Consider the following 22,468-nt stretch of genomic DNA (forward strand, 5'->3'; position numbering starts at 1 on the left):
TGAATGGAATGCAAAATTCAAAAATTCCACACTGATCGAGTCATTTGTGAAACAGTAATCTTATTAGGAGGCAATGAGGGAGGCTGTATGTGTTTGTGCTTGTGTGCGCGTAAGGGAGAGAGAGCGAGAGAGAGAGAGAGGAAGAGTCAGCACCAAAGCATGGACAATTAATACTCCCAAAGATCAAACCTGTAGTAAACAACAATTATCTAAGGGCAGCATGATCAAAATCTATCCTAATGATCAACAGAGCCTGTGCAACTCAGTGAGCAAAATCAGAGACAAGCAACTGAAGCTAAAATTACAAAAGCTCCTCATGGCTGGTAGATTACATCTTTTCGAAATGAGGCTATAGCTAATAAGCATGAAATTCAAAAATACAAAGAACTGGTGGATATTGATAAGAATAATTTTCCAATAAATTGCCAAAAAATTGATGATTACCCGACGCAGTGTATGATGATATGATTTAGGACAAGATACTGATGTTTGTTTTTAGGATTTGTCAGTCTTTGTATTTATTTAATGCCAAATGAATCTTGGCAGGCCTGTAAAAGAAATGAAGCAATAAGCCAGTGACCCCTAAATCACATTAAAGCTTAGGAAACCAGTGTAGAACGTTGTAATCTAAAATGTGAAGATATATAGCTCTTAGGGTAACAGTATCAATGAGATTTATTTGATATTAAGACTGTAAAATGGCTTAGTGGGAGATGAAATCATGTTTGTTTGGAGAAATGATAAAGGGTGAGGTTGAGGATAAACCCACAATAACACTCTTGAGCTCTTGAGTTATCTTTTCAGAATTTTAATTTTCATCAAAGTTGGTTTCATAAAACATCAAATCAAGAAGACTTATTATCAATATTAGATTTGAGGTCGAATTTTAAGACAAAAGAGTAAACACATGTTTGTTACTTTCTGTAACACTGTACAATCAATGTATTTTTAACATATAATCAGGTCAAATACATAACAAATTTGCTGTGAAGAAAGAAATTATGTTTATTTTTTTTTTCATCTTAGACCCCCTTTTCAGCTGTTTCAAATGTCATTTATTCTGATAAAAACAGCATAAAAAACTACTGTGATTATTATTGGAATACATTTCTTTTGGACTTGTCTGAAGTCAACCTGATGACCCTGTTGCAACCAATCAAGAAAGCAAAAACTGGTGAAAAGAATATAATAATGATTTAAAACTAAGCAGTGAATGAACATGAATCCGTAAAAAAACCACTTAATTATTTTTTTACTTTTGAATCATCTCTTTGAAAAACAACCAAACAAGATAAATCACTGAAATATTCAAGTCACATTTCAGCCATTTTGAATTTTTTTTAGGAGAAGGTTGGGAACTTGGGGACACAAATTATGACTCCAAAGCTATTTTTTACTCTGTGATATGTTAAATGTAGTAGTTCTATCCCTCAAGCTAAATTGTGTGACACAAGTAGAAAATAAAAACGCTAAAAATAAAAAAACACTATAAAATGACAAAATGCTGTATTTGCCCCTTGTAACTGTATGTCGTCCATATCTGTCTGGCTTTCACGCCAAAAGTTGTGACGCTTTAAATACCGCGACATCACATAGACTTCAAACAAAACCTCTATTTGCTTCAACGTAAAAGAAGTCTTAAATCTTAAAAGTAACCTCCTCTCCTTCCCCCGGCAGTGAAATTGTCCGTGCGGCCAGTAGGGAGAGACAGTGAGACGGTCGTTTTGGTGTTATTGTGCGGGTGTGGATGGGAGGGAGCAGCAGCCTCAGTACCAGGCAGTGCTCAGCTCCTCTCCTCTCCTCCGTGTCGCCTCCCCACTGCACAGATCGGATCGAGGAGGACGAGGCTGCGTACATGCTGCCGTCGCCGCTCCTGCTGCCGCCTTTGTCGTAGAGGAACGTTTTCTCCGCAGAATTTAAACACAGGGATATTCTTTATATTTCTACTTTTTTTTCCACCACTACACGGATTCCAAAGAAGGAGATTAAGCAGCCGAGGGCGCAGTTATGTACTTAATCCACGAAGGCAGCGGTCTGCTTCTGCTGGCGCTCTTGGCAGGACTGCAGGTACGTTTCCTGACCGTTTTGAAGCGTAGTTACACCGGACACTTTGCCTCGTTGTTACCCGGTGCGGACACTAGCTTCCAAACTGACTCGCAACTCACATTTGTCCGTTTTTAACGCATTTGGAAAACAAAGCTAACCCAGATTAACGACCCCGCTGCTTCCACACTATTTTATTGTTCGCTAATGTGGCGCTTGGCAGTTAAAAACTACGGACAAAAGCGAAATTAAATAACGGTTGGTGGTGCGTTTGAGTGTCGAAGCCTAACTGATTAGAGGGTGATACGTTTTTGAAGCATGAAGTGGAACAATACAGACGCATTAGTTTAGGTTTGTTAATATTTATGTCTCCTGTCCGCCCGGAGAGCTAATTGCCCTTTTGCTAATGAATAATGTAAAGTATCGCTGTAAAATATAGTAGCATTGCAGGCGACTGTGTTGATCGCCGTCCAGCCCGCAGGATGGAACAGTCTTCGTGTTGTGGAGAACCTTTGTGCCACAATTCATTCCCTATAAACGCTCTTGATTTATTTCCCAGACTACGGTGCTAGTTGTTGGAATTGTGTAGTTTCCCCCCCAGAGCAGCAGCAGCGTGTTTGCGGATTCTCTACAGTACAGAACAGCAGTCACTCAGAAAATAGAGCAGAATCTTGGCAGAATTGACAGATGAAACCTGAGTTGCCCCCGTGGATTGGATTGTATGTTAACAGACATTTCCAGAATTGTACATCCCGGTGCATGTTGTAGAGCAGTTTGAAGCCCAGCCCTGCTCCTCCCCCTCTCTCTTCAAGCGTTTTCCCCATTTAAATTCCTCTGATTAAGAATGGCAAGTGGCACAGATACGCACAATGCTCTTTTTCAGCAGGACTCCTCTCATTTTACATTCTTTTGAGAGTGTAAGCAAAGAAACAGGGCTCGGCCCCAGTTTTAAGAGCTGGATTAATACCCAGGCTGTGTCATGGAGACTACTTGGACATGCTTGTGCTGAATTTGTGCTTCTAATCCATGTTTTTTAGAAGTGTTTTAACTCCAGAATAAGAAATGTTATGCTCCATTATTAAACAGATGTTTCCTTTCCTTCTTTCTCCTAATCTCTAAAATCCCATATTTTTCTAAACACCAGCCCCATTGATTCCCAGCAGCAGGCTCGTTATAGATTAATATTATTTGGTGTTGACAGCTGAAGCTAGGCTTCATTAACTAAAATTATACAAAACTGCACATGCGCTGTTTTCATGATGACAGCATAGCTTTTCTGCTGCATTTCTCTCAGTTATTCACACGTCCACACGGAAATGTTTTCATTGCCCCAACTGTGGAGCGTTAGCATTTGCTTTTATTTCCTTGTCCCTGTGCTTCAGAGTGGAGTGTTTGTCCAGAGTGGTGTGGTGATCACAGAGGCCGACCAGGAACATTGGCTGTAACCCCAGCACAGGCCTGGGCCCCTCCGTGGGGACAAATGGAGCTTGTTCTTGCCTAGCCATGCTCTTGGGCTAATGCTTAACCCTTTTGGCCTCATTATCCTAATTGCGGTCCCTGCTATAAAAACAACAGATGCTTTTGTACAACGGTGGGGACTTTAGAACGTGACCAAGAGGTTGTGGTGGTATGGGAGAGCATTTTGGAAGGTTGATTTATGGCTCATTTTTGCTCCCCCTCTCTCCCCACTATCCCAGATTGCAGCAGAGGCCAGGGGCACCCCACTATGCAGACCAGGCTTCTCTCAAGACGAATACAAGGTTGCAGTGGCAGATATCACAGAGAAAGGACAGCCTCTTTTTAATGGTGAGTTGTGAAATTCTCCTGGTGCTGCTTCTGCATGCTGCTCGCCTGTTGTGTTTGTGTGTGTGTGTGTGTGTTGGTATGCACATGCATATATGTGTCTTTGTGTTTACCCCCATGTGTTACGTCCCAGGGAGGATCAGTGTAAGCCTGACATATTTAAACAATTAGCTTCAGTATACTTGTGTGGTATCGCCAGTTGTGTAGTTTCCCTTGTAAAACAACTCAAATCTGGTTCAGCTTTATATAGCTTCTGTCCATTGTGCTTACATCTGTTTTTATTTGAGGAGAAACATAAAACTTAAGCAAATTCTTGCTGAAATGAGAGGACATGGAGAGTTTGTGTTTGAGTGCAACTTGCGTCTTATTACCTGCTAGGTCTTTTTCCATTGTATATAAGACTATTGATTTGACAAGAGACACTCAAAATCTGTTTAATACAGATTTCAATACTTGTTTTTATGCTGGTGGTAGTGAATTGTTCCATATATCATATATTAGTATTTCTCGAATTGGTGTTGTGCTTATTAAACAGATACTTCAATTGCAGTGCAGGAAGTGTGTCTGTCAGCTTTTGCTAGGAAATTAACATTTCAAAGCCAACAGGTTCCTCCTAGAACGAAATGAGAACGTGTCCAATGCAGTGTTACCTTGCTAATCCTACTCAATGGCAGTAATTGTTCGTTACAGCAATTAAGGTATCTTTCCAAGCGTTTTGTTGGAGCAGTAGTCCTGAAGGATGACAGTTGTAGCTGCTTATAATGTGTCCAACAACCTGCTGCTAAACAAGAAAGGGGAAAAATAATGGTAAAAAAGTAAGTCCATTACATTGCAGCAGGCATGACGAATACTCTCTCTTTGGAGTTTAATATTGGCAAAATAAGGATGCAGCCACCGTGAAACACTTCGGAGGCCTATAGACGGCAATAAAAACCTGGAATATATCACCCGCGTGCCATTAGAGGGGTTACAGCCTTGAGGTCATTTGGACCAGAAAGCATCCTAGCTCGCGCTGGATTTCACAGTGTGCGTCTAAAACTTACACGCTGCCGTCGGTGTGAGTCAGAGGGGCGGAGAGGGGGAGGGTAGGAAGTGACGAGGAGAACAGAGAGTGGCGTGGCGAGAGTGTTTTGGATGGGCGGGTGCAGCTTTCACCGTGCTCTACCTTGTGCACAAGTTTCCGTTTGATCCTGTAGGTGATGGATTTCCCTCTCTGTTGGCTTGTGGATGAGCCGTGACCGGGTGTAATCAGGTTTCCTTTTGTTTGTTCCCCCCCCCCCCCTCCCTTCCACACTCCTCTTCACTTTTCTTGGCGTTCCCCTCCCCCGGTCTAGTTGTGGATCTATGGAGACTTCCTTGTCAGAGGGGGCACTCTTGTGTCATTGTGATTCAGCAAGGCTCAGCAGCGTGGGATGATGTTAATGAAACTCCATTCTCTTATGAAAAAGCTCCTGTGGCACGTTTTTGAAAGACAAAGCCCCCATGTCGTGACGAGTATCCCCATAGTATTTCAACTTTGCTTTCACCCATGCTGGCTGGGAATATTGCTTTGACCAGGAGCAGAGGGGTTGCTTTTCTTCAACAGGATGCTTCCATAGCCGCATGTTGCTGGCTAATGCTTTATGTTCCCATGCATTTCATTAACTCTGTTAATTATGCCCTTAAGCTTTAAATAATGAATGGAAAAGCACTGAGTGATTCTTGGTGGGAGTCATTCTATTAAACATACGTGAGAGTCTGGCCATGTTTCTTGAGAAAACTTGGCCTTTGTTATTCTATAAATAATCAGCTAGTTCCAGCGCTCATAAACCTGTCCTCGTGAGAAGTTTTGGTGAGTGGTTGCTACTTCTCTGTTGAGTAGTTTGCTCGTTTGAAATGTGATCGGCTTGGATATCAAGGTAATACTATCAGTGCATTGTGTAAGGTGTCAGTAATATGATTCCGTTGCTCTTGCTGTATTGCTGTTGACCCCAGATATGCAAGAGATGCGGGGATGGGGGGGATGGGGAAGCTTTGAGATATCTTTGTCCATCTAACTGCAGGCTCGTCTTTGCTATTGATTTAAGACAATCCACATCCTGGGGACAGTAAAACCCGGAAATAGAGGCAATTCAGATGCAAACAGTTGACATTGTATGCGCTGAAGACATCCTGTGTACTTGATGATGGCAATTGCAGAACAGCTATTTGATGGCAAGATTTAATCATGTTCCTCAGGGCGTAGATCTGGACTTTAACTGTTAGCCGGCCACGTGAACGCCCCATTGATTTTCAATAGAAATGTTCACATGCGTTTCTTCAAAGTTGCCGGGAAGAGAAGAAAGCCAGGAAGGACAATTATTCTTCAACGAACGCTCATCTCCACTCATCCATTGAAGGCGGTTAGGCTCATTGTTTGCAAATGCAAAATCTCATCAGGTTTAGGAGGCTACCCACTGTCTACCCTCTGGGGCCCACATGACCTTGTCTTTAAAACTGGAATGTTTGCTTTGGCCTATTACTCAGGGAAAAACACCAACGCGTTAACTCTTATCACTGCAATCCTACTGCTACCATCTGTGGCAGGGATCTTTAAACATTTGTGCATTGCTTCCTCCAATCTTGTTTAGCCGTCTGATAAAGTGACTTGTTTTTCCAAATTGCATTTAATTTCAGGTATGCTGCGGGCGGTTTGCCCCTGGGTGCATAATGGAATTTGTTGGCTTTAGAGAGCTGACACACATTGTTCCAGGTTTGAGATGAGGCCTTTAAAGCGGGATTGCAAAGTGAGTCAGACTGAGCATTATTCAGCAGAGGCTTCCCTCTGAAAAATGGGTTAATGAAAAGCCCAAAAGCCTAATTGAGCTTAATACACCCTCCTATGCTGCTGTTCCACCAGCCCAGCCCCCCAACCATCTATTCCTCTCTCTGCTGCACCCTACAGCTTTTTTGTGTTGCTGCCTTTCTTGATAGCGACGTGAGCGCCGATGACAAAAGAGGAGCATGTTTATATTCTGGTGGAGCCTCATTTTCAAGTGCTTTAAATGCGATCGTGTCAAGTGGGCCAGCGAGCTCCACAGAGGAGCTAGAGGAGTGATTCACCAGTTTAATATTGTGATTGCAACAATTAGCGATGGCATCAGCAATCAGAATATGACCTGGAAAGATCTCTCGAGGGTAAAGGTATGTTAGTGTTTCCAGTTAAACTGTCATTATGTGCAATTCTCTCTTCTGTGTTTGACTAAAGCAAACATTTTATACACACACCACTTTTACCCCTTTGACAAGAAAAACATTGCGGTGCCGAAGTCCAGACTATTTCAGCGGCTGAATCCATTTTCAGGTTGTTCTGGTTCTCTGCGCTCTGTTAAGATTTTGATGGACCCAAATACAGCTGGGGCCACTCACATGTGTTTTGGGGGGCCCCAGTGTTTGGTCAGACATGACCCTGCTCGACCCTCTCCCATAAACTGGGCCAAGTCCTCAGCAACAGACTCAACCCCCTTTCCTGCTCTACCACGGTGGACGAGGACGGTGGGGGTTTTCCACCCAGTGAAATCTGGATGAATGGGAGACCGGTTAAGGAGGTCCTGACCAGTCACCCAGGAGGCCTCAAACGCAGCGCACCTCTCAGCACATGTTGTCTTGACCTACGGTGCTGATAATTTATCACTTGGGAAAACAGACAAGCCCAAATTTTTAAAACCTGGAGTGTGCAGGCAGCGATAGCAGTTATCTTTGTCTTCCACCGGCGCGATTGTAACACCGAGTGTGGCCCCTGTAGACTTTTTAGTGGCTTTCTCTGCAATGAATTTCAAAGTTTTCGTTAAGTACAAACAGACTCTGTTGTTTATTGGAATATTCAATAACTAACTTAGAAGAACAGGCACAGAACACATGTTTGTTAAAGCCCACAGTTTCAGAAAAAAAACCCGCCTTCAAAGGGCTCTTTCTGTGTCGTTGAGATCTTTGTGCTTGAGGTGTATGAGGTCAGCGCTCATGCCATTGCTGAATAATTACGTGATCAAACGCGATTTTTTAAATAATCGAATCCTTGTTAAGGATGAGGTCTCGCTAGTGCAGAGGAGAAATCTTGAAGTCAGATGAGAAGAATTCAGAGCACTGGACATTTTTCACAATACAGGGGCCGCTGTGTGTTTGACGCATTTTTTAATCGCTCTCGCTCTCATATTGCGACATCATGACTAAACGCCGTCCTCGCCTCTCCGCTTGCTGGCTGATTTTTAAAACAAAGCCGGCACATAAGCTGTTCTGCGGAGCTACTCCATTGCTCCCCCCATCCCCCTCCCTTATTTTTTTCTGGCTGTGGATCAATAAATCTTTGTTTGCAGCGATCAATATGTTGTAATGAAGGCTGGATTGCAATTCCCCCCCAGCTCAAGCACGACTGGGTTGAATTTGTTTAATTCTTTAAAGTTATCAACCAGCATACATTTATTTTCATTGGCAACTGCTGTGTGTTTGTGTGTTTGTCTGTTTTTCTTGGGAGTACCATGGTTTTCGATCAGCACCGCACATTGTGTTTTTTTGCTGAATAGTTTTATCGAGGAAAGCGTTTGACATGACAATGAGCAATGAGGCGAAGAAGAAAAAAAAACATTAATGAGAACAAGGATACGTGACACACATGTGAATTAGGTGGAAAAAAAACAAGAGTGACTAAGCACAGCCAGTTATGATGACATCAGAGAGTCGCTTGAGTCGCCCGTGGTGCGGTCACGACCTTAATTTGTCAGATGATGGTGGTTCCATTGTTGTTTTTGGGCCATATAGTAAAAATAAAGACATAATAATGTTAGTGTCTGTGGCTAGTTTGTGGGGTTGTTGTCAGGGCCTGCTGGGCGAGATGACAGGAGAGGACATATTTTATTTATGCCTGACCTCTTTCCACCAGCGGCCCGATAACGAACAGGTAGTCTGCGTATCGCCTCTCCATATTCGGAGGCAGACTGGTGGGCTTTTGTCATGCCTAAATGTAGATAAAGTGTTTTGTCGTAGGCTGACATTACCCTGCGGGCCTCGTCACCACCTCTAGTCATATCGCTCGTATCAGCCACAAAGCCCTGCCCTTTGCTACCGGCACCTAAGAGTGAGTGTGTGTCTGACATTGGGCAGTTGCTGAGGTCTCTCTCACCCCCCCTTCTCTCTCTCTCCCTCTCGCGTGCCTGTAAATGTGTGTGGCCGTTTGTCCTTGGCATATAATTAGCTTGTTCAACCCAGACAGCTCTTGATGGTGACGTCGCGTAGAAGAGAGAGAGAGAGATTGTTTGTTGTTTAATACCATGTTGCCTATAACTGCATTAGATTTGATGGTCTATTGTAATCCACACGGAGCGGATACAGATTTAAAAAAAGGCCCGTCTGTCATTGTGAAGCTCCCTCACACAGCCACATGAAGGTTAGGAGGGTTTTATAGGTTATTTGGTCCTAGATCACACCTGGGCCCCTCCAGCCTTGATGCAGTATTGCAAAGGTTTTAAAATTGATGTGTGTGCTTCCATCTAAAAGACTGTCAAGAGGGAAAGGATTTATTTATTTTTCTTAAACAATCCCCTCGCCTAAGCAGCTGGCTGTGGCGTAAGAGGGAACCAGGGGATCATTCTTCGTCACTGCGGGTGCAGAGAGCCGGACAATCTGGCTCAGGTTTTGAGTTTTATTTAATGCGAAAGACATCCTGAAAGTGCAAAAGATGACCCCGCTATGTAATGAGGTCGTGTATAAATAGCCGTATTGACCTGACTTTCTGCATGTATGCCTCCATATAACTAGGCTAGTGTTATTTTTCCACCAGTGTAATGCCAGAACCAGCGTGTAGAAAGAAAATGCCAGCTTGCACATAGAGGACAATAGATCAGCACCATGAAGTGAATTGTTTACTTTTCCAGGAACTGATTTGTGGATTTCGCAGCTATTTTTCTTCGGTGGGACAGCCTTTTTGGCTGTTAAAGTAAACAGCTCCATATCTCTTTCACAGCTCTACAAAGAAAGGGCTGTTTGCAGTGTTGCCCCAGCCGTTTATCGTGCAGCATTCGTACCCCCTTGTTTCGATTTTGTCTGCCTCTCTCGCTCTGCTGTGCTTGTTTTAACTCATTACGTTACGCTTAGGTCATGATATGGAGAGACGTGTTCTCAGGTTTTAGCCCGCGGCCTTCATTTAGACATCAGCATGCATTGTTCTTCATTCATGTTCACAAATACCTTAATTTGATTTCTTGTTTGTAAGGTACACGTAATGCACTCAGCGTCAGCTTCGCTTGTGTTGGCAAGGAGAACGTTCGCCAGTTGGCTAGATGCAGATTATGCAGTACTTATCTGTCTCACGTGCCTGTGAACGACAGACATTGCCTTTGTCTGCAGGGTCAAACAGGGAAACTAATACCTCAAATGAATATATTAATGAGGTAGTTTGAGTGAACTTAGAAAACACCTCAGCGGTACAGACTAAACTCTGTACTTCTACTTTGGGTTTGATAGTGTTGTGCACAGCTCACAGTTCCAAACCTCATGCTGCGTCCCAGAGACTACACAAGTTGTCACACCATTATTCCCCCCGACAGCAAAAGAGAAATTTGAGGCAGGGACACATTAATTGACCCAGATACTGAAACCGTGTTCACAAAGGCCAATATCCTGCCTGGGAAGAAGCGGCTACCTCCTGCGAGTCCACGCCAACTATTGTGTTCCGGCCGATGCTTCATTTCAACGCACCAGCGCTTCTCTGGACACTGGCCTCTGATGACTGGCTAGGTCGTATCTCCTGACATTCTTAGTGTATCTTCCTTCTGTGCACCCCCCCGCAGCACCACCACCTCCCCCCAATCACCTACCCCAGCCACAATTTCCGCACCCCTTCCCCCACCTGCCACCAGCCAGCCTGAAGACGGAGGGGCTCCCCAGGCTCCACACAGTGATTGATGTGTCTTAATTGAGTAATGCATGGACATAACTACAGCATTTAGTCCTTTTTATTCTACAACTGAGAGTGTTTTGCGGAGTGACCTTGGCTCAGTCATAAGTGTGATGCGGGATTTCCGCGTTGTAATATTCTTGATAGATACCTGTCAGGCATTTTGTGGAGTCGGTGTTTAGTTTATATTTCCCTTAGGCTAGTTTTTTTTCTCTATCTTGCCTTTACTAAAGACTGCTCTCTTGCCCGCTGTGTCAGAGCCTGACACAAGACAGAGTATGAGTAATAATTTAATGCTAATAGCATTCCAGGGAGCTGAGAGGCAAGCAGTGTTTGCTTTGAAATTTCAGTTCAAGATAGGGGGGCAGGGGGAACTCCTTACATATATTTGTCATCGATGAATCCTTTAATGTAAATTCAGCGATTGGCAACATTGCCTCTCAGCTCCTGGCCAAAGTGTTTGCTCATCAGACGGGCATATGTTGCCCACGAATTAGTTGTCTGAAGTGATCTACTGTTATAAGACCTTGCTGACACCAGTGCCTGCACAACACGGATATTATGATTGACCTACAGCAATTTCTGGTCTCCATTTCAGCATATACTAGGGCAGCGAGCAACATCGCTCTGTCGCCGGTGCTGTCTCGGTTTATATTATCTCTCCCTCTCTGTCGATATTTACTGAGGCATTAAAGAGCTCGGAGCATGTAACCGTTTTATTTCCTGTAGCAGTGCCGGCTCAGCAGGACAGATTCTGGAGGTGTTGGAGTTTTACTCAAGGGTATGACTGCTACTGTAAGCTAAAGGCCTGCTCACGACACTTTGAAAAATAAGTTTGAAGCCACAATGTTAGGCCTGCGGTGTCTTGAGACGTTTGTGTTAATCGGTTTATCTAAACTAAACGGCAAATCATTTAAATTTCAAGTGTGGGTGGAGATCATCATTTGCAGTATGAGAATTGCTGGAAGTGCCACGCTTGTGCTCACTATTTGCTCCATCCATCGCGAGTTTTGAACTGTAGGGAGCAGGAAAGTGCCAAAACAGGTATTTGACCAGCGAATTTGGACTTAAACATTGAAATCAAGCTTTCATGGATTGTACGTCAGGTATCATTTGCCGGAAAGCGGAGGAAAAAATTCCCACTTGGGTCCTCATGACTTCACTCTATCTATCACTGACTGTGACTGTGTACACCACCTCCTCAGGAAACAATGTGGCCTCTTTGCTTTTGCCTTGCTGGATGTTATTTTACCAGACTGTCTGATGAATCACCTCTCTGCCCTTTCACCCCCGGGCAGGAAAGTGTACCATCAGCTTGTGGGAGCTTTTTGGGCGGTGAGTAACAGCCCACAGGTTTATACGAACCATTTGGCGAGTTAAAGCACCTGAAAGTTGTGCTGAGCTGCAGAATTGCATGATGACTCTCTGTGTGATTTACAGTGCCGGCAGGGCTCTCACATCTCGGGGAGTCATTTGTGTTATAGTTAATATGATATAAGTTCAAGCTTAAACATTTTGTCGAGGAACCTGACAGAAAAGTCCGAACCCTCCCTGGTTAATCTGTATTTATCTCACAGCTCGACTCTCACTGTGTTTGTATGATCTGGGTAACACAGGTTTCCAGGTGCTTTCCAGCGTCGCACCAAACTCCCAGCTTACTCTGCCATACACTCTACCCATAGCCTCTGTGTCAGCCGTTCCCTCACACACTAAGTGATCTAAGCACTGTGACCTTTGTCGGAGATAAGCTTCCTTCGGCTGACTTGAAGAATTTGGAATAACGGCCTCAACCATTAATTTATGGCATTACTAACCATATGAGGGCTATAAGCCAAGGTTATTGACCTTTCACGCCTGTCAGTAGTGATAGAGGGAGCCAAATCCTGGAAGAGAATGAATTGGGCTTATTAAAAGAGCTGGGCTTTGAATCAAAACCTCGGGACCAACTTGATTCCCCAGTATACCTTTCATTTAAATCAATGCATCTGTTCTCTTGGACCAATTGTCATGCAAAGATGGAAAATACACTGTAACATTGAAGCACTGCCCATACTAATGCATATAATAATTCAAAGTGCAACTATTCTCTCTCCATTTAGGCCGTCCATTCACACGCTAATGGTCTCTCTAATTCCCGTAAATAATAGTCAGATCAGAAGGGCTCTTCAGATTGAATTAATGGTGGACTATGGAGGGAAAATGTATATTTGAACATATGCTACAGTTTAGCCGAAGTGATAAGATGCACAGTTGTTGTAGCCTCCAATTGTTTGTGTAAACGTTCATTTTGTACATCAATGCAGTCAATCAAACAAGTCAGGCCTTTTCTTTGACATGGATTTATGCAAAAGTGCAAAAAAGCCCATGGATTGCTTTTAGCCTTGGTTAATAATTGGCATTTATTTATTAAATCACAATTTATGCTCTGTCTGTCTGCGGAAACAAAAGAAACTTCTTTGGATTAAACACAATTAGGCGATAGTGGAGAGGAGGTGGCGACAAAATGGAGGTTAAGCCAGCTGAAATGTACATGAACGGCACCTTGTTTGAAATTAAACACATTTTATCTGCCTTCTTGTGGACATGGCCTGAATCGGAAAGCGTCGACAAATTTGCTGTGATCAGGGTAAATGCGTGCGAACTGGCCAGCGGATCAGCCCAAATATTAAAGCAGCGGATTTGAGCAGAAGTCGTAATTATTAGATGAAGGGTTCTGCGGATTCTGAATGACTGATCTCGGTTCTTATGCAGAGGTAATTAAATCTGCGACGCAAAGCTCTTAAGATTTCACTTAGTCACAAATCTTTGTGATTTGCGATTCGAGCGTCTGCAGCACCAAGGCGAGGGAGGAAACCTGAACCGGGCCCGAAGACATTAGGATAAAATGAAGCATGTGAAGAATGTTATGTGGACTAGAGAGCAACAGAGCCATGGATGGAGAAGATTGACCACATGTTATTTCAGCCCTGTCCTCCCTCAAAGCTCGCAGTCTGTAAAACATTGCGGGAGGCGAGGGAGTCATGCATTTATATTGGATCAACATACTACAATTTTATTTTTCCGGCCCCACTTCTTGTGTGCATAATCACACTCCTCTCCCTTACGGGGTTCAACTAAAACCGTTTTTATTGACTCTTTAGAAGCTTATCTCAGCCTGATGCATGGCTTTGTACATGGGACCACAATCACATCCCCAGTGGAAATAAGCAATAGATGATGAAAAACACAAGAGTTGGGCCATAAATGTGTTATTAGAGGAGGGGGTTTCCCTGGTGAGGTCTAACTTAAAGGACATTTTTAATATTATAAAGCTTTGGCTGGTCCTTTGTTTAGTGATTCATACACACACTTCAGATATTACATGTGGCTTTGGCTATAACCTCATTTAGAGAGCAAGAACAAAGCCGGAATCACTGATGCCGTCCTCTGTAGTATTAATTTAGACGAGCTTGTTGAATTTTTCAAGCGTTTGTTTACTTGCAGCCAGATAGCCGGAGGAATAGGCAAAAATCGACTCACGCGTGGTGGTGTTTGTGCGGAGTGTATATTATGCGTATTTGTGTGTTGGGCGGGTGTGTCGGGAGGCACACAACTCATTTAAAACTGTATGTAAAATAGCGAGGGATAAAAGAAAATCTGTGCCTGTGGATTGCAGAGGCATGAGTGGGAGATGGGTTTTTTTTGTGTCACACACACTCAGACGTACGCTTAAATTACAGTCACGCTGCTGCTAAATATGGTCGTCACTCCTCACCGGATCGTCGAATCCTGTTTTGACTATCAAACCGAATGACAACTGAATTCTTCAATGAAAGTGACTTGCTTGGAAAATCTCAGGAAGTCGCGATTGAATTTGAATGTGGATTTGATTGATTTCTGCAGAACCAATTTCTGCTATTTTGCTTCATCTTTACATTTTAAACCCAGTTCATGTCTCTCCACTGGAGTAAGGATCTGAGACCAAATTCCACATTGAGCAGTTTCTGTTTGTTAGGAGGAAAATCATAGAAAGTCGGCACAAAGAAAGTCTGATTGTTTATATAAATTTGTTTTGAAATGCCATGTAAACAGCAACATATTCAGGTAGAAATTGGGGTAAATCAGTGTTTGCTTACTCAGAATGACTACAGGGATATACTAAAGCATGTCCAACGACTATTTAGTTTCTTTTGTTGTTGTTGCTACATCTAAATCCCAAATGTCTATGAATATTCTGAACGAGAATCCCAATCGTGTTGGTTGTCTGTTAGTAATTTTTGGTGGTTGTTTTATCAGTGTTCTCTTGTCTGTGGTCTTCTTTTCACGGGTAATGAATTATACCATTGTTACATTGCTGAATATCTCTGGCATCATATTTTGGTCTTTAAAGGAGATTGTTCCGCATGACTAAATCCTTCTGCAGAGGGGCCAAGAACACTGGAGACAGGTCCTTTGTCTGTTAAAACAACACGCTCATTTGACGAAATCCTGCGACAGTTAGCCGAGTATGAGTTGTTTTAATCAAGGACGGCCCTAATGAACACAATCCTCTACAAATCCCCCTTTGCAATCTTGAAAGGCTGTGGATGACTGGCCAAGAACATAAACCAGGTTGAGACACACACACACACACACACACACACACACACACACACACACACACACACACACACACACACACACACACACACACATAATGAATGTCTTTAGAGCAGGACCTTATGGGACAAATAGTGGAAAAACAGCTGTGGGGAGCCCATTTGAATGTTGCCCCGCTGTCCTACCAAGAATGTGTTGTCTCGGAGAGCCGGGGTCGAAAAGACACAAACAAGGCTTTGTTGGGTTCCAACATTATTTTGTGCCTGGTCACTATAGTGGGCAACACTGGCACACATTGTTCTTAACCGCAGCACTTATATGATCAACTAGTTGAAGACAAAGTGTGTTCACGTCTAATAAACTCCATTATGTGTGTATCTTAGTGAGTAGTGGAAAACACGTTTAATCGTACATTCCCACTTTGTTTAGAAGAGTTTTGTGGCTTAACTGATCGATATTAGATGATGCATTAAAATATGTTGTTGTGTTTGATATTCTAACCTAAATGCAGGCGTACAATCCCCCGGTGTTGTCCTGCCTTCAGCTGTAAAAGCAAACCATTATTTCCAGCGTAGAATGGAAAAACAAACTGCAGTACCAGGGGCTCGACACCTACGTTCACTTGGAGAAACGAATATTATAAATGATAAGGTGGGCAAAGCATCTCCTGATGTTAATGATTAGTCCACAAGCCCTGTCAGATTTGATTCAGTTTCATTTCCAAGTCAAACTGGTAGAAACGGTGGGCAAAATAAGAAACTGCTGTACTCTCACGCTGAGCACTTTATTAACAGGCCTGTTGTATATATGAAAGGTGTGCTCGAGTCTGTGTGTGTGCGTGTGTGTGCGCACAGTAGTAGGTGTGGGACCCTGCTGACAGTTAAAACAGGCCACAGGCCACAGGCAATGCAGCATCTATCCTCTCTTCACTCCATCTTCCGATAATCCCCAGCCTTCGTTTATCGGCTTGTCTGCGGCGCACTTAGAAAATGCAATTGCACCACCATTGATTTGTGTGGGCCAGACACTGGGCACATGCGTGTGTGTGTGTGATTATTTTTTTTTTTCTCCCTCCCTCCATTTTTTGCTCTTTTCCTTTCTTACGGTCATTCCATTTCCTCTTCTATCTTCCCTACACCACCACCACTTCTTGCAAATCCGCTCACAGCATGCCGCACAGGCAGGCAAGACGATGGCTCCTTAGCCGCTTATCATGCCTTCCACGAGACCACCAAGGGGTCTAACCATGTGTACACAGGCAGCTGTGCACCACTGTTAAACTCCATTCTGTGCGGGATAAGTGGGGATTGGCATGTTCTCTGCCCCGTCTGAGTGAGTTTCATCTGCTCAGAAAGGCGACAGCTGGGCAGAGCTTTTACACTCCTCCCATATGAAAACGGCAGACAGAAACGCAGAGAGACGGAATGAGAAGGGGGGGGACCGTAACGAGCGGGGATGCCACTGCTTCCTGACTGTGGCTACAAGTAAAGCAAATGTTGGCGCATGTGTTCTGAGTTAGCGCCGACATAACTGTTTTAAGAGTGGCCTAACACATTAAAGATGTGTGGCTGGCTGCTCTGCCCTCATTCTTTACTCTCTGTGCTGTAAACACTGCGCAGTAATGGGAGGAAGGGCATAAGAAGAGTAATTTATGTGCAGAGGAGATGCCTGAGATGAGCCCTCCCTCTGGGATTAATGGGAGTCTCTGTCTCTGTTCACAGGAAATATGAAAGGCCCTTTGTTGGCAGAGGGCTTGCCGCTGCCAGCAAATAACTACCCCCTGTCATATCGAAAATCCCCCAACCTCTAAATTCATTGCCTTCTCTTCTGCTCATCCTTCAACCTTTTTTTTTTTCCTCTAAGCCTATGTGTTTTGTGTCTAAGTCTCTCATTTATGATTCTATGCTGCGCCTGCTGTACAGAGGCCCAGGAGACACTAGCTCATGTTGTTAGTATTCACTGTCACTTCTGGCCAGTGGATGAGCCCGACGCAGACCGGAGGAATCATGCTGTACAGGTGATGATTGACACGCTCACCTGTGATACGGCGTTTAGACGTTTCTCACCCTCCTGCCGTCTGTCTGATATATCTAATTCCAGGGGCTTACCGTCCCATCAGGCGGGCGAATATCTGTGTTTTTCTTGTTAATGTGTAACCAGTGGGCCGTGTTGGTGGTGGAGGTTTATTTTTAGTGTTGGTAGCGGTGGCTAAGCATGTCTCCTAAGGGTGCACTAAATAAAGAATGGCCTATCAGTGAGGGGAAATGACTGTTTGGCACCGCACCGGCAGTGTGTTTTTCATCAGGTCACACATTGGGCTCCCCACACCTGCGGCTCAGGACAGGAGGGTGAAAGGCTGTTGGCAGGTGTTAATTGCTGAAAAGGCTCTTCTAGAAAAGCGGGCATGATAGAATAAATACATTTCTGGAGACTGTTTATGCAGATTTTTTCACACTGCAAAGAAATATACCTCAAACACAGATAGGAGTTGTGAAAAACTTCAGCGTGATTGTTTTGTTCTCGGTCTGTCCTGCCTTGGATTATCTCAGTGCTCCACCACTTCAGTAAAGTAAACAGATAAGTGTGTTTATACAAAAATCCTCTTTACTCCGGAAAAGGGCTGCTTTGTGTTCTCACACCTATCCAGCCTGTCTTTGCAGCCTACCAGCTCGACAAAATGTGCAATTACTTGTCACATTGCAAGAAATAAAAATAATTTACGGAACATCTCTGAAACACCTAAGTCTTGATGGAATGTGCGAAAATGTCTGTTGAACACAAATACCAGGTTTTTACCCAATTTCTCTTCCTGCCGGAGATAAAGCCTTGTCGTCTGAGCTGTCCGTGATAGTTTCAGCCGTGAATGTCATCCCGGCCCGAGGAGCTCCACGGTGAAAGCAGAGAACGTAGTGGCTCCATATTGACTTCCTCAGGCTGTCTCCAATGGATTTGACATGGATAACGCTATTGTGTTTGTAAGGATGGTGCAGGGGTGGTATTTAATAAAGGAGGGAGACCCCCAGCTGCAAAAGAAGGAGGAAAAGGGAAAAGAAGAGGGAACTTAAATGAAGAGGATTCAACCTGGCAAAAGCCGCGGTTGTCGGGGGCAACGAGAAAAAAAGGCTCTGCCTCCCTGTCACCCTCCCTCGCTTCAAGAATCACCTCAGAGGCAGGCACATAGCAGGGTCCAATACAAACATTAGATTGAAATGAACAAAGTATCGGATTCATTGCCTGACTGATAAATTATTTATAAATTCGGTTTTCTCTGCTCTGCATAGAGTGTAGATGCAATAGAGCTTTAATGGGCTGTGTTCTATGTTATTGTATACTTTAATTGTAATGGTAAGGAAGCCATTAATTTGTTTAATTTACTAGACTGGGAGTTGATGGCTGGACTGGCTAGGTAGGGGGGAGTGTAATGGTCATCCTCTGGAAAGGATAAGGCTTATTAGGTCTGATGGGCCTCCTGTCTCATATAACCTAATGTGGCTATGATAGACTGAGGATTCTCGGTTTGGATACATTGGGCCTATAAATCGAAGCATATTCCCCAGCCCTGGACTTTGTAATTGCCCATTAAGGGCCATGTTTGTAGATTGAGGGGCCAGATGTCCCTGATGTGGCCCACGGTCCTATGAGGGCTTTGAGGCAGAATGCAGTAAAAAAGAGGAGCGGCACGGGTTGGACACTGCCCCTCATTAATGTGACCTGCGCTCTGCTAGCAGACCCATAAAAGCCCTTTAATGTTCTTACCAGAAAAGCTCCGGAGTTTGCCCACAATTCGTCAGCCGTAAAATGGAATTCAATTCCTTAAGAATTCTCTGCTGCAATAGTGCTCGGCACCAGCTGTCCGTCCGGGTTTAAATCTAACCCTTTGGCACTGTGCTCCCCCTCAGTTTGGTGCGCTCCACATGTAACATTGATCTTAAAAGTGTGGCTCCCACTAGTCTACTTGAATAGAAAACCTTAGCCTGATTGAGTGGGACATATGGAGGGTCAACATCAAAGATTTCAGTATTTGGTGTAAGATCGCATGGCCCTGGTGATGTTATCATGAGTGATTTATGATGCAAATGGGGTTTCTCATGTTACTGCTTCCATTATTTCTCATCCCTTACCTCTCATAGTAAATATAGGTAAATGTTTACATGGATACATGCAACAATTTGTCATGAAATAGGGATTTAATTTACTACAGGCACAGTCTGGGGCATCCAGTTTCAGCGTCATCTAGGCATGGCAGCACCCGTACCTCTCTGAACACCCAATCTCTTGTTTTTGTTTGGTCCATAAACCCCCATGCACAGCTGTCACGGGAGCACGTCTAGGGGTCTTTGCAATGGTGATGACCTCCTAATGTGGATTCCAGCGAGGCAGAAAGACAAATGTTTGTGCTTCCAGGTCCTGCTGGTATCCTGGGTCACTACAGTTGCTCATGCTATCTCATTTCTGCCGGACCCCAACAGCGCCATGCAACACAGTATCTGCTACTACCCCAAACACTTAAACATATCCACTGTTATTGTGACAAATGCTGGCATACTTCATCATTAGGCTCCCAGCACAATAGTTCTCTTCTTCCCAATTGGAAACAACAACAACAACTGTAGTTTTTAAGGAAGGAATGTGATTTAATGCCCTCATAATGCCTCGGTCCGCTAACGGTGCTGAACTCTGCACAAATTAAACATATTAAGACAATTTAAACCCTCGGTTCCCAAGAAAAGGTGTACTGTCTGCTTAGCTACGCTTGGTTTGTGTGCATAAATGCACACAATCCCCACCATGCCTTTAATTTAATTGTATTCTTTGTTTTTTCTTTTGCGGAATGTTATTGCCCCCTTTGTATGGCGGTCATAATGAGCGCCAATGGAAATCTTATTTACACTAGCCGGGTTTAAGAGTGTTGGCCAGTGCAGTGGAAAGTGTCCCCTCTTAGCACAGTGTATTCCCCGCAGACTGGCAGTTTCTGATGGATGAGCCTTTTAGTGTGACAACTGAAAGAAGCCCCATGGTTTCCACCCTGGACCAGGATACCACAAAACAGCTACTAGCAACCCCCCCCCCCCCCACACACACACACACACACACACACACTCTTCTTTCTCTTTGGTTCACAAAGCTTTTTTTTCCTTTATTCAGTTCCCTCTCCCTTCACGCACAACTCTCCTCCCTCTTACTCTCGGGTGAAAACCAATATGTGAAAAACCGCTTCAGGTTACAGTCCAGGCGACTGTAAGATTCTTTTGAAAAGGTAAAGCCAGTGAATAACGGTGTGGTGGAGGTGTGGGCAGCAATGGAGGAACGTTGTACCCCTAAAGGAGCCGCTCTCCCTGTTGCTGCTAGGCTACAAGCATTCAACCGCTGCCCGTTGTGGCCCCTCACTCAAAGGGATTTGTGATGGGGATGATCTTTGACCCCTCTACGCCCACATTATGTAAATTAGTTTACAAAAGAGAGGGATGATACAATTAGTTTTCTACACACAAGGTGAGCGTATTAGAGTTTGTGTGTGATTGTACAATGTTTGCGAGTGAAAGGCAACAACTGAGGGCAACACAACATTTGTTTTGAATCGCAAACAAGGCAGTTTGTCTTTCATCTGTACAGCCACCTTACCTTCCTCTCTCCTGTGTGTGTGTGTGTGTGTGTGTGTGTGTGTGTGTGTGTGTGTGTGTGTGTGTGTGTGTGTAGGAGAATGGGTTGCATGTTTACTGCTTAAAAATCAGTGTCCTGAGGCATCTGAACAGCATAGTGTTTCCAGAGAAATATACCAAAATGAACTTGTTGTCATGTAACTGAGCTTCCTTCATGTGTTGTTATGGCGATGGTTGGGAAGCAACCAGATCCCCTAGTTGGCCCTGCAAACCCCCCCCCCCCCGCTTCCCAAACGCTATTGTGCCTATACACAAAGGATGGGGGGACTTGTAACATAAGATGGAGCGACACACTGAGGTTGGCGGACAACGCCCTTTCCCAGACTGGATCTGATTGTACTGGACTGGGCATTTCTGCTTTAAGAACTTTCACAAGCTTTCACACCAAAGAGAATTACTCAGTTTCAACCAGCTTCCAGCATGTGTAGGGTTACAATATGGCTGCTATACTAATCCAAGAGTATAAGCCTGCCATAGGAGATAGCAGTGGTAACTTTTATCCCTCTCAGCCATTGAACATGATTGTGGAACATAAAACGTTGCATTAACTTTTCATAAGATAAGAGAATAAAGAGTAGAAATCCTATTAAATTACAGTAGACTGTCCACACTGCCCACTGCTTTAAACCTAAAGTGTAAAATCAGCCTAGCAGCAGCCGCTTTTAATGATTTACTGTGACACGCCTGTAGCCTCTTTTACTGTACGTAAGGTGTTACATGATTATATCGTAAACCAGTGATGTATAATGAACAAGAGGCCACGTTGTACTTGTATGGCCGGGGGGCTTTTGTGGTCTTGTATGTACCCGTGGCACAGGCGGTCAATGCGGATGTTCAATAGCTCCCGTCATCAAGGCTCGAGTGCTAAAGTGGCTGTTGACGCCGGCCCGGTGACCCGAACCGCGCTCCCATAGAAGCGCCGCAACGTTTATTTACAATTTTGCTCCATTTGCTTTAGCTGTCTGGAAAAGTCGCACACTCCCCTCGCTTTCTCCGCGTTGCTAATGAACATTGAACACGGTGGCACTCTATTTGACGCCATGGTAATGGAAGCCTGCACAGGTGGACTTAATGGCTCTTGGTTTTCAGAATTGTCTTTTGTGAACCTTCTGTGCTTTTATGTCGATTCTGCTCGGCACAGTGAGGGACATTTTAGATGGAATTATGCTCGCTGAAAGGTGGGTGGCCTTCAACAGCAGCGAACTAAAATCTTACATCTGTATAACTGGCAGCTGTTCTTAAGTGTCTTTCCACAGAGTTGTGTTTGTCTTTACCTCTCAACAGTTTTTATCTCTCAACAAAAATACCTTTTTCACCAGCCAACTTCCCGTACGGACAAAAACAGTTTTTACATCAAACAAACTTTCATAGTTTCAATTTTTCCCACCTGAACATTAATCCTTGGAAGTCGGAGCATTTTCGCGTTGCGTATTCCAACACCACTTTATGGAGCCAAAGCCATGACTTTAAACGCAGG

The 22,468-nt window shown here is 44.0% G+C and overlaps 1 protein-coding gene across 1 annotated transcript in view; it reads left to right on the top strand.

Annotated features, from left to right (window-relative positions):
- Positions 1-1,794: 1,794 nt before the first annotated feature.
- Positions 1,795-22,468, top strand: part of cdh2 (cadherin 2, type 1, N-cadherin (neuronal)) — a 55,299-nt gene continuing 34,625 nt past the window's right edge. Inside the window, exons 1-2 of the mRNA XM_076144682.1 lie at positions 1,795-2,067; positions 3,741-3,849. Coding sequence (XP_076000797.1) covers positions 2,008-2,067; positions 3,741-3,849 — 169 coding nt within the window. The 5' untranslated portion in view covers positions 1,795-2,007. The remainder of the gene's footprint in view (positions 2,068-3,740; positions 3,850-22,468) is intronic.

Source organism: Genypterus blacodes, unplaced genomic scaffold (genome assembly GCF_046128005.1).
Source record: "Genypterus blacodes isolate CSIRO-AG114 ecotype Tasmania unplaced genomic scaffold, CSIRO-AGI_Gbla_v1 ptg000029l_1, whole genome shotgun sequence".
Classification (NCBI taxonomy): Eukaryota; Metazoa; Chordata; class Actinopteri; order Ophidiiformes; family Ophidiidae; genus Genypterus; species Genypterus blacodes.